Consider the following 12,884-nt stretch of genomic DNA (forward strand, 5'->3'; position numbering starts at 1 on the left):
CTAATCTAAAATCAAAAGCTATGTACAAGTCTCTGTTGATATGTTTGCATACATACCTAACTTAATTGGGTCAATATATACTTATAGGAATCAATTAAATAAGGTTTATTAACCATTGTTTTAATTTGACTATATATAGCAATTGACACATGTCTACCCAAATCATGAATCAGATTACCTAAGTGACATAAACATACACTATTCAAATATTAACTCAATCTAAAATCTCTTTATTGAATCTCAATTAAATTTACAAATTAGTTAGCTATTGACTAGATAATAAAAAAACATTAAGAACAAATTTCAATAAATAAAACTATACCCATCCATAATAAATAAAAGAGAAATTAATATTTAGAATATATAGTAAAATCCACCACAATCTTAAAAAAATAGTTTAGCTCATAATATCTAATAAAAATAATATTCAAAAAAATTTAACCATAAATCAAAGTCAAAGAAAATAAGTAAAACACAAAAGTAGAGAAAAAATTAATTATTGAAGCTTTGCAATCTCAATTTTCTTTCTAATTCTCTTATTTTCCTACTTTATTCTTGGCTCATTTTTTTTGAAGTAATTACTTGCTGCCTCTCTTTTAAAACCTCTTAAAAAAGTCTCTTAAATACAAAGGCAGAGCCTCCTTAAGTAATAGGGGACCAAAATTTTTAAAATTTTTAAAATAACATATGAAATTTTTAAAATTTTTTATATATTTTCTAAATAATCCCCTCAAAATAATTTTTTAATTAATAATTAATATAAATAAAGAATAATAAAATGATTTCACATATCTCTCTTAACTTTAAAATTTTTCTTTCAATTTATATTATTAATTTTATTTATATTTATTTATTTATTATTTCTATTTTATTCATTCATATATTCGAAGTTTCTATAAATTTTTTTTCTCAAATTTTTTTAAATTTTCTTTCTCAAATTTCTACAAGCCATTAAGTATATTTTTTCTCTTTCTTTCTTGTTATGTCATAATTTTTTTCTATGATTTTAATTTTTAAAAATTAAAAAATTATTATATAGCTTTCAAATATAAGTTGTATTGTTATATTGTTACTTAAAATTTCATTAATATATTATTTTTTTATTAATCCTAATTATGTAAGAGAAAATTAATTTGAATATTTTTTTATCTTCTTTACATGTTATATTTAGTTGAAATTAAATTATCTAAAATAGATAATCTTTAAATAATTCTGATTATATAAGAAAAAATTATTAATTTTATATATCATTTTTAACTATTTATGTTTTACACATTATAGTTTTATATTTAGTTTCATATTTCTATTATCAATTTTTCGATTGTTAATTGAATTTAACATATTAATTTTTTTAAATTTTTTATCCTTATTCTTTTGTGTTTAGCCCTTGCTTAATAGGCTTTAAGTAACTTAATTTTCAAATCCCATTAAATTTTTATTTTTAGAAAATGGGGTGATGTCAAAGTCATTATTTCTTGACGCCACAGTTCAATGACAAGCTTTAATAATGTCGCGACACTTCTTTTCTGGCTCCATAACGCCATGCTCTCGGCCATTAGTATGATACACCTATCTAGCCTAGCGTCGCAGCCACAAATTTCCAATGTTGCGATAGTGATTCTTTCAGCGCCGCGGCCATGGGCTACTCATGGATGTTACCTTCCTCCACATGCTGCCTTGTGCAGAACTGTAACAATTAAAGTGTTTTTCAACGAGATTTTTCGCTAGATATGATTTGAATTAGATAAAATGGTAAACATGAAAGTTTTAGCTCTATCTCTTCACTTTCCAATGAATTATGACTCGTGTCAATTGGACTTTTAGAGTGAAAGATATACTCCAAATACTGTATCATATTCAATATATGCATGCTACTATATTACTCCGAATTTGACAAATATTTTGATCATGTTCTAATCAAAACTCGGTAAAGTGGTAAATATAAAAGTTGTAGCCTTTTCCTCTTAGCGTTTTAGTAGTTCAAGAATCACCTCATTTACAGTTTTTTATAAAGAGATAAGGTTAAAATACTAAAATATATACAAATAAACCCATTACTATACTTGCACTAATTTTCATCAAATTAGCTTTTCTTATCAAATTTTCAACAAAAGCAACAAAAGAAATTAACAATAACTACTCTTAAAGTAATTTAAAATAAAATAATATAAAATTAAACTAAAATAATTTAAATTAATTACTCAATATGTAATCAAATTTACACTAAAAAAACACTTAAAATATAAAAATTTGAACCTAAAATCTTAAAGATTTAATTACTTAAGCTTTCAAAATGTGTCAAAATAACTTTATATAATAAAGTTATCAATACTATATAGTCTATAGACAATGGCAACTTATTTTTTTTATAAATTATTAATAAACTGTAGTAATATAGTCTAACTTATATTAATATAATAAGTTATATTAACTTATTAATATTAGTGTACTATAGTAATATAACTGATATTAATAATTTAACATATAACTTATTAATATACTATATATATTAACATATTAATGTTACTATGTTATAACTCATATTACTAAAGTAACTTATATTAATATTAGTATCCTATAGTAATATAACTTATATTAATAATTAACTATATTATAATATATAACAATATATTATATATATTATATAGTATACTTATTAATATACTAATTAGTCAATAACAATTTATCATTATGTACAATAATATACTATTAATGTAAACTTTTTTTATTTCATAATTTTACCTACAAATATTGGGATGAGACTAATATTATTGTGATTGGCAATTGTGATTAATTTAATATCAATAAATTGTTAAAAAATAAAAAATAAAAAAATTTGAAAAAAAATTGATTAAATTAGTTAAAATCGATTTAACAGATTAAAATCGGTTAATTTTAAATTGATTAAAATACTAAAATCGATTCGATTCAATTAATTTTTTAAAGAAAGTCGATTAAATTGTTTAATAATATTTTTTAACCAAATTAACCGGATGCTCCGCTTGTCGCCAACGACAATTTTCGACGGCCAATCTATCACATCAGTGTTCGCGCGAGAAGGTCTATCGTAACCTACAAGCCAGTACTACTGTAGCAAGGTCAATGAATCGCGCGCCCTGTTCAACCCCTGGTATAAATAACCCCACCTCCTTCTCATTTTGGCTTCATACCATCATCGGTTCAATTGAGGAAATATTCAATTTGTTTCTGGGTTAGTACGGTTCCTTATATGGTTCGATTCAATTGATCTCTTGGCTTTTCGTTTTTTGAAGTATATTCGGTAAGCTTTTTCGGAGATACTGTCGGAGATTCTCCATTAACTTCTCATCCAAAGAAACCAGAAGCTAAGTTGCATCACAGAACAGAGCAGGTCCAACCAGGAACAGAAAGAACAAAACACATAGCCACAACACCCAAGAAAGAAGAGTGATCCAGTTTTACCGACAAGCCATTACAAGATTCAAGCTTTTTCTGTTTTCGTCCCTCCACCGTTTCCGAAGGTTCATCGTGTATTCAGATCTCCCCTTTCTTCATTATTTATTGTTTTGTTCTTAAATTTATAGGCGTTGACTCGATACCCAGTTACTGGATTCCCGATTTTGCTTTTGGTCCATTCGAGCCGTTAACAAATCGTTATCGTTTTGGAGGGTTAATACCCAACAAGACAAAGATTGGGCCAAGCAGAGATGCCGCTAAAGTTTCAGAAGCAAGACGACGACTTCGTAAACCTGAAGAACAAAGACAAGGTGAGAAGGAGATAGTGATTGCTGAAGGTCGGTGTCCACGAAAATATGGTGGATTCTTCTACTGCTGCAGAGGCAACAGAGACCAAGGCTACCAAGGAACGCAAACGGAAGAGTCAGAAACCTGAAAAAACTAGAGCTCAAAAGGATAAACATAATGCTAGTTGCCAAAAGTCTCGACGGGAAGCTAAGGTAGAGCAATTAATCTCTATCCGTCAAATTTCCTTTTTCCCTGACTTATAGGATTTAATTAATCTTTGCTTGCCATGCTTGCTGTTTTTTAAATACAGAGGAAGCGTGAGGAACTTGAAGCGATGGTAGCGGTGGTGCCAGAGTTGCAAGCTGAAAATCAGAGGATGAAAGCTGAAATCGAGAGGATGAAAGCTGAAATGGAGAGGATGAAAGCGGGGCAAGGTATTAAAATTGAACGCCAGGGACTAAGGGAAGCTCTTGAGATAGGGGTACCACTCTGCCATTTCTCTCACCCTTTTCTATCATTCTTTCTTTCCTTTACTTTTTTTTTGAAAGTTATTATCTTTTTATTGCGTATAAAATCAACATTTTATTATTTTGTTTTAAATTAAATAAATTTTTATAATAAATAATTGACTAATTATTATGAGTTAAAATCTCACATATTATACGGCAATACCCATTTTTAATTTATTTGTGTTTTCCAGGAGGCCAAGGAGGAACTGATGAAGCAAATTCCCTGTGCATGGAAAGTCGACGTACGGAAATCTATAATTGTTAAACTAATAATGTTTAATTGAAGGATAAGTGCATATATGAGTTTAAACTAAAAAATCTTGACCTTCTTCCAGTTTTACTGCTCATTAATTCATTTCTCTTGAATTGCAGGGGACAAACTTTGGTTCTTTTGACCAGGTATGCGGAATTTCATTGATGAAATAAAGTCCCATGCTTACCTATGAACATGTTGTGTGATCTTCCGTGGGGTATTGAACTCTTATTTCTCTTTATTGCAGGCGGAAACTTGGTTTCTGTCGCAGACCTATGATCAAGGTTCAGGAACTTAATTCTGAAACTCTTTTAGAGGATGATAATGAATTAATTTTACTACCTTCTGTGACTGATTTTATCAGCAAATGGACTTTAATTAGTAACGATCTCCATCCCTTGATCAAATTGCTTGGTGTTCTATTAAATGCACTTAACTGTTTGCAGGCCCGAACGACACTGAGAACAAAACAACTGCTTCTGCTGCTGCTGGCCCTTCGTGTGTTGCAAATCATGGCTTGCCAAACAAGCCAGATAATAGTCCTTTCAGTCATGACCCTGCTGCCGGTCATAAAACAGGTTTTTTACATACATAGTAATTGGTTTATCTTGTTTACTTCTTATTCTAATTCCCTCAAATTGGAAAAGGAATTTACATGTTCCTTGCGGTACTAAAAATTTGCATTTATGATAGTTAAGATAGCTTCCTAAATTTAGTCATCCTGATTACTCTCCTGTTAATTTAGGATTTCCATCTGCTTCTGCTGCTGATTCCTTCCTTGCTGCATATCCCGAGTTGGCCGCTGCATTTGATGGGCTATATAATCCTTCTACCAGTGATTTTTTCACTAATCATGACCTTGCTGCGGGTAATCAATCAAGTCTTTAGGTTCCATCACATTGTTTCATCTTGTTTACATCTTATTCTTCCCTCCAATTTGCCTTTTGTATTACGTAATTTTAACTCTTAACTACAATGTCTTCTTATGTATAGCTTCCTAAATTTACTCATCCTGATTATATTCTTGTAACAATATAGAATTTCCAACTTCATCGGCAGCAAGCTCCTCCCTTATTGTAGGTCATGAGTCTTCTGTCATGTTTGATGCCCCAAATAATCATGACACCGTCAACAATCTTTCCAATCATGACCCTGCTGCCGGTAATGGATTAGGTTTTCTTACATTCATCATATTGGATCATGTATCTCTTGAATATCTTCTTATATGTAGCTTCATAAATTTGGCCATCTTGATTGTTTTCTTGTTAATGTAGGATTTCCAAGTGCTTCTGCTGCTGGCTCCTTCTCTTATGATATCGGTGGTCTTTTCACTCATGACTCTGCTGCCGATGACAAAGCAGGTTTGTACGTTAATCATATTGGTTAATCTTGTGTATTTCTTGATCTTCTCTTGAATTCATGAGGTTTCTCATGATACTAGAAATTTGCTTTTAACTACACTTTCTTCTTTTAAATATAGTTTTCTAAATCTACTCATCCTGATTATTTTCTTATGAATTTAGGATTTCCGTTCTGAGAAAATCCCATCTTTAAAGGCAGTTTAGAGATGGTGTCTATAAGCTCCTCACCTCCTCAAGCAGATATGCGCAACTTCTCTATGTGAAAAGTCATATGTTATCGATCAATGGTTACTTGATTGTGCGTGCCAACGAGTTAAACAGTCATGTATGTAGTCTCAGAGTTCTTTTGATCATGTGTGTTTCTTAATGTCCTGGACCTTTCCTATTGGTCCTCTTTCCGGTTGTTGCTGCTTTGTGTGTTGAACATGTGTTTCGCTAAAGTTTATGTTTGTAAGAATGTGTACGGTGTTTGCTAAATAAATGGGAGGTGGATTTAAATTAGTCATTAGCACTTGTAGCGTTGGTACAATCAAGGCATCTCTGTCCAAATGACTGACAGACTCACCATTAAAGCATAAAGGGCGGACACACTGTAGCGACTGTTCTGTGGTCTCTATGGTGGCCCACACCTGTCTTCCTCTAGAGTATAGGGTAAAAACGTTTTCAAAATTCAGGCACCCCAACACAGTGTTATCTAATTCATAAATCATCGATCTTCACCTCAACTTTTTAAGTAGGAGGGACACACGTGCTTTCCTGCTCCTGGTGCATGGGTAGTATAAATGTTTGGACACAAGTTATCAGTTGCCATTAGAGACCATTACACTCTAATCCCGTCTTCTTTTCTTAATTTAAATTATTTAGGCTTTTAAAAATAATTAATACATACATAATCCTCTTAACTTTCTCTTTATTTTCACAAAAGACATCAAATTTCTTGGTAACAAGTTAGAGCCTACTAGTTCTTTTTTCTTAGCTTTTTACAACTAAAATTTTGTCTTGTTGGAAAATCACGTACAAATATCTTCAAATGGTCAAGAAAAATTAGAATTTAGAAAGCATAAAATATGCATTTATTAATTGAATTACCAGGGACATTTAGTGTAGCATAAATAAAAATTTTACTGACATTAGACTTAATTTATGAATGTGATATGAATGATTATGATACATCATTCCACATCAAATGTGAATATAACTATTGATTTAAACTCTTATATATAAGTCTTAATAATTGATTTATCCATATTATTTCAAACATTCAATTTAATAATATATAGGACTCCTAGATTTTTGTAATTAATAAAAGAATGTTAAAATGTTCGATAATTCTACTATCATTAAGCATAGGTTGAAATACGAATTTTTCATCCCTTTACTATTTCAATTGAATGGTTCTAATGCTTCCATATCACATATATTTCATTAAAAGTTGATTTAAGAATAATTAAAAATTTTGCCATGAACTTGGATGATATAGTATTTTGATGATGATGTGAAATATTATTTTGGAATTTTCTTTCTCAAGGGACATACATAAAAAAAACTTGATTTTAATTAACAAATAAAAATTGTTAATTAAAATTAATTATTATTTATCAAAAAAAAAAGAAATGAAAGGGAGAGAGAAAAATTAGAAATGAAGGAAAAGAGTATCTGAATATTGAGATAAAGAGATTAAAATCATATTATCATGAGAAAATAAATAGATCAAATTTAAAATTTCCAAAAATTTATTATTGAGTAATAAGTTGTCTATATACTGTGATAACCACAAGGCCGCCACCACGTGGCTACTGAGAATAAAAGTCAACAAAATCTAAATAAAATAATTTGGATAAAATAAAAGAAATGAAAGAAAAGTCCATGCTGTATGGTTCCTCGGAATCTAAATAAAAGAGAAGCGAACAAGGCTCGCGTCTCCCAAATCTGATCTGATTATTTTAACGTCGGTGGTTGAACTGTCCCATATGTTTTTGCTATATAGAAGTCGACAGCCGATATATCTGTTGCTGATCATTAGAGTTTTGAGGGCAGCGCTTGCGGGAGAACATATAATTTGTAAGTGTCAGTTATGGTTAACTCTCTGTTGCTTTAAAGTGAAATAGATGAGTTTGGTACATAGAATCAACAAGTCGACATATATTCAATCAAGAAAAGACGGTGAGAAAACATAGAGGATTGTTTTGGACCAACCCAAAACCATGGAGGATTCTAGTGCTTTTGCTGCTTTCCAGGCAGACGATTCAGAGCGAACACCAGATCACAGGGGCTGTAAACGTACACTAACTGAAGCTAGAGAAAAGCAAAAAACGAGCACGATAGAAAACGCCTGCAAGAACATAGGGTACAGAAAATACATCTTCCAGGATTTATACTTTATATGTTGAATTAGAGACTAATGCTTTACAATTAATTTGTAAATGGAGGTGGAGTTCGTGAGACTTCAGAATGTGGAGTCCCAGTGTGACGATTTGAAGACCCAACTCGGGATACGGACAAACACTATTAGCGAATTAGAGGAGGAGAACCAAAGGCTGAAGAATAGGGAGTCACATCTTAATAAAAGAACATAGGAATTCGATTATGCTCTTCTTGAAAGGGCAGCACCTCTAAGACGACATAACCAAGAACGATTTTTTGCTTAATTTTACCAGTATAATATAACCTTTGATTAAACTTTGCTTTGTTTTAATTTGTCAATGAAGAATCCACTCCTCCAAGGGAATCAATTACAACCAATGGTTCTAATAGGTGGAGAGATTAACCAAATGGTATGGACGGGGGCACATCTTCCGCTGATGCCAGATTTATGTATCAGCTAAGAGGTCCAAACCCAAGTAATTGCGGCAACACCAGCGGAGGGTGTCATTGACGAGGAAACAATAACCAATCAGTTCACAACGAATGTCCCGTTCCTGTTTGTGGCATCCAAAACGGAGGAAGTGACTTGCATCCGGCTGAGGGGCAATTGCTCAGCGAGTCCCGAGGGGGGTTTGGTCCAGTACTTGTTCGAGTGGATCCCTCACCACACCAACCAGAAATCTTCGGAGAATTTGGGATGGCCTCCGGTAAATGTTAGCTGGATTCAGAATTTGGCTCCATCCGGCCCACGGGTTCATCATGTGGTGCTCAAAGCCAAGTTTCCAATAAAATTTCTGATCTGGAATTCATTTGGATACCTTTAGTTAGAGTGTTGTGATGGATCTTATCAACCGTTTCCGACTGGCCATTTTGTTCATTGCTGAGACCCCAGAGTGGAAGAAATCAAGGACACGTTTCATTTTGATGCTCATCGTGTTCTGCCTAATTTTGAATTTGTGGGAGGGATGTGGCTGTTGTGGCGCTCTGATGTGGTGGAGGTTGAAGTTCTTTCCTTCACAGAGCAAGAAATCCACGCTATGTAAGTTAATATATATTTAAAGGATTATTGTTTTAAGAATGGGTTCTATATTTAAAGGATTATTGTTTTAAGAATGGGTTCTATATATTTTCCTACTGTTTATGTGCTTCAGGAACCACAAACAAATCAAATCTTTTCCTACCAGAAATTTTTAGGGTATGCAAAAATTAATGTCATTGTAAACCTTGTTATTTTTTTGTCAAAAAATGTTAAATTTAATATCAAACTATAAGTTATAACATATTGTCACGAATCTCTTATTAATAAAAGATGAAATGTGTCTTGGATTGAAAATGTGGACTCGTGACTAGGAATCCATCTTTCTAGATTTTGGTTTGCATTTTTCTTACCTATCCTTTTTCGGCTGTAATGTCTTGTCTTAATCTTGTTCTGCCTGCATTCACCTTGCTGATTTATTCGTTTTCTCTTGAATTTGCAGGGGAGTCACTTTAAGAGTATCGAAGATGTATAATCATTGTATTTGCACTAAGTGTTGATCTTCTTTATTCCAGAATCATGAAATCCTTAATTCTTTTTTCCTATATATTTTTTCAGGTTCAGTCATGGCTTCTAGCATCACCAACTCATAGTGAAGATGCAGCAAATAATGTGCATATTACTCACGGTCCAAGGAGTTCTCAAGGTGGTAGAATGTACACGGATGAGCTTGTGCACGATTTTGCAAAGAAACTTGATGCCAAATACAAGAGCCAAGTGGATTTTTCAGACTTCAGTGCCTTGATGGAGGGAGTGGTAAAAAGTGGGACGGTCACTTTACCCCCTTCTCTGGCTCTTATTGATAAGAAGATCGAGAAGAAGTATGGTGAGATTGCCGCAAAGAACAAACAAAGCAGCTGCACAGCTATGCCTGGCCGTATTCTGCTGTGTGCGGCAATCAAAGAGATGGATGAGCTGCAACTTGAGAGCATCGACCAGAACAAGATGTTGTTATGGGGGGATGCAATCAATAGTGCTCTCAATATCAATTTCAAAGTGGACTTTGCCATAGAGCACTTGAAGAAAATTGGCCATGCATATTTTGGTTTTAAAGCAAGGAATGATCAAGAGCTCAGGAGCCTCGAGGAGAAGATACCAACATTACAGACTGAACTATCTGACTTGGAGGAAAAGCTGGCTAAGAAAGCAGAAGAGCAGAATTCTGAGGTGAGGAAGGAGTGTCTGCGTGATGCCGAGTATTTTCAGGGCAAATCTCTTAGTGCTGGCCTATTGCATTAGTATCGTTTCAACCAGGTTTGGATTCTCTCCATCAATGCGCTGGAAGATATATTCTGCTACCTTGTTGGTTTTCTTTAACCACGTTGTATCATATACTAAGGCAGAAAGTTTCTGAAAAGGAAAGCATACTTCCATTCTGTATTAAACTTTTATTTGTGTGTGCTGCAAGACTATACAAATTGATAAGTGTTACAGATTCAAATACCAATAGAAATACATACGGATTTCATCTAATTACAAACTGTAGCTTTGTCAAGACATATTCAACCTTCTGAAATCTTGGATGCTTGAATATTATCTGCTTTTTGACTTGAGAGTGACAGAATGAACATAGTTAAACCTTCTCTAGGCATGTCATGCTTCTGAACTTGTAATTTTGTGATCATTTTGTCATCCATGGAATTCTTTCCTCCTCTAAATTTACCCTTCATCATGCTACCAACTGTAGGATATAACTTATTAAATGATGATCTTCTGATAATCATTTTTCCCCCTCATAATCCTAAAAAGGGTATAGTGTGTTGTCTGTAAATGTATAGCTCTAATGAACACTAATCATTTTGCACCCGACTGGCTATATATTGCAGTGTGTTGGTTCCCATCTCTTGAGCCCGCCAGGTGCACATAGTTTGTAAGTTTCTTGTTCGAATCGGCCCAATCCATTGGAGTCCTGAACTGATTTAAGGTGAGTCCAGATTTCTGCATCACAGTGAGGGGAGTACGACGACCCAATTACTCGCTTTTACTTTCTTTGGCTAAAGAAACATGAAAATATTGACAAAAGTCGAAACAGATTACTGTACGCAGTCGCCCAATAAGGAAAGGCATGCAGTTCCCAGACGTTACCTCCGCTGAGAATGGTAAATATAACGCTCTCAAATTGCTGTCGAACGAGAGGCCCTCGCGCGACGCAGAAACCACACCCATACGCGCGCTCTCCGCAGATGACGCCAGTTTTCGGGATCGAGCGTATTTATCCTAAACAATTAGAAAAACTCGAGTGTATGGGCTCGAGCGACAAGGAAAGCAGAGGCCGGCAATTATATAATTATGCGGGCGGTGAACGAAAGTTTCAAACGCCTCCTAATCGGTTTGACCTTCTTGCTCAACTTAATGTTCTCGAATGGCCGAAAACTGTGTGAGGGACCACTTGTACTCTCGCGACGAGCAAATCGATTCGTTCGAATATCGCCCGTTTGGCTTTTCCGGCGAGGATTTGACTGCAATAAAAATAAATATTTATATGCCAATTGAAATTTTAAATGACCAAACCATTGGTAATTTGGTTGAGCGATTTTATTGAAATCTTTTGTGAAATCATTTTTAATGTGATAAGGAGGCATAATAATTAAAAAAAATTAAATTTCAAATAAATTTTAAAAGATTAAGTGCTTTAATTAATTATATTAGTCATGAAACAAACTAATACATGTTAATCTTGTTTAATTTCTATTCACGCGGTGATTGTTTTAATTTTTTTTAAAGAAATTAATAATATTAGATGAACACATAATAATTATAATAATATAAGAAAGGTTTAATATAATTATGTCTTGTGAATGTAAGCTTATATCTTTTAGCTATGGATAAAAAACATAATATATATTATATAATTAGGCTTGAAGCATTTTAAAAAATAACCTTTAAAGATAATATATTTTTAAAAATATTTTTTTTATAATATTAATTATTTTTAACCAAGTTAGATAAAATTACTCTTAATAAAATTACACGTCATGATGTTACATGTCACAATTAAGTTATTACATGTCATGTATAAAAATATTTTACACTGTTAAAAATTTTTTTTTGTTACATACAAAAACATGTTACACAACATATTAAAAAAATATTATTATTACACGCTATGTTAAAACAATATTGTTGTTATATGCCATACTTAAAAATTTTTTATTACACTTTAATGTCTAAAATATTATTATTACTTACAAATTAAAATTTAAGATCTTTTCAACTCTTTTTATTTTTATTTTTTATAATTTGACACCAATTAAAGTATTTTTAATATGTTTTCATAAATCATATTAACAACAACATTTCTATTGTATCTAAAATCTTAAATTGATCCAATTAAAAACTATTTCAAACATGATCATTTCTATCATTTTTATTTTATTCAAAATACTTAAAAATTAAATTTTTTAAATAGCTAACCATTTTAAGTACATCAAAACTATCGTTTGGTGTCTTGAAAGTTTAGGAAAAAGAAATCTAAAAGTGCAAAAGAGAAAAATTAAAAACATAACAGATAACTGTTGAAGAGAGAAATCGATAAATTAGAGAAAGCTAGGCAGTGAGAGAGAAAAATCGAAAACACAAATGAAAAAAAATTATGATGAATGGTTTAATATATTTAAAACAGTTTCAAGAGTATTTTT

At 32.2% G+C, this 12,884-nt stretch overlaps 2 protein-coding genes across 3 annotated transcripts; both read left to right on the plus strand.

Annotated features, from left to right (window-relative positions):
• Positions 1-3,142: 3,142 nt before the first annotated feature.
• Positions 3,143-6,347, plus strand: LOC110416059 (uncharacterized). Its single transcript, XM_021427906.2, has 10 exons — positions 3,143-3,935; positions 4,034-4,204; positions 4,424-4,474; positions 4,605-4,631; positions 4,733-4,769; positions 4,932-5,063; positions 5,231-5,353; positions 5,524-5,646; positions 5,760-5,846; positions 6,009-6,347. The coding sequence occupies exons 1-10, from the start codon at positions 3,792-3,794 to the stop codon at positions 6,020-6,022; spliced, it is 909 nt and encodes a 302-aa protein (XP_021283581.1). The 5' UTR covers positions 3,143-3,791; the 3' UTR covers positions 6,023-6,347.
• A 2,970-nt stretch (positions 6,348-9,317) lies between these two features.
• Positions 9,318-11,727, plus strand: LOC110426581 (uncharacterized). Of its 2 annotated transcripts, XR_016352137.1 has the most exons (3): positions 9,318-10,500; positions 11,073-11,170; positions 11,279-11,297. XR_016352137.1 is itself a non-coding variant. In XM_089785568.1 (2 exons), the coding sequence occupies exon 1, from the start codon at positions 9,766-9,768 to the stop codon at positions 10,483-10,485; it is 720 nt and encodes a 239-aa protein (XP_089641694.1). In that variant the 5' UTR covers positions 9,318-9,765; the 3' UTR covers positions 10,486-10,500; positions 11,073-11,727. The 2 variants fall into 2 exon arrangements, 1 of the variants encoding a protein (XP_089641694.1); XM_089785568.1 differs by having other exon boundaries at positions 11,073-11,727.
• Positions 11,728-12,884: the final 1,157 nt, after the last annotated feature.

The sequence above is a fragment of the Theobroma umbraticum genome, unplaced genomic scaffold, assembly GCF_002168275.2.
Source record: "Theobroma umbraticum cultivar Fairchild unplaced genomic scaffold, ASM216827v3 scaffold_30.0, whole genome shotgun sequence".
Classification (NCBI taxonomy): Eukaryota; Viridiplantae; Streptophyta; class Magnoliopsida; order Malvales; family Malvaceae; genus Theobroma; species Theobroma umbraticum.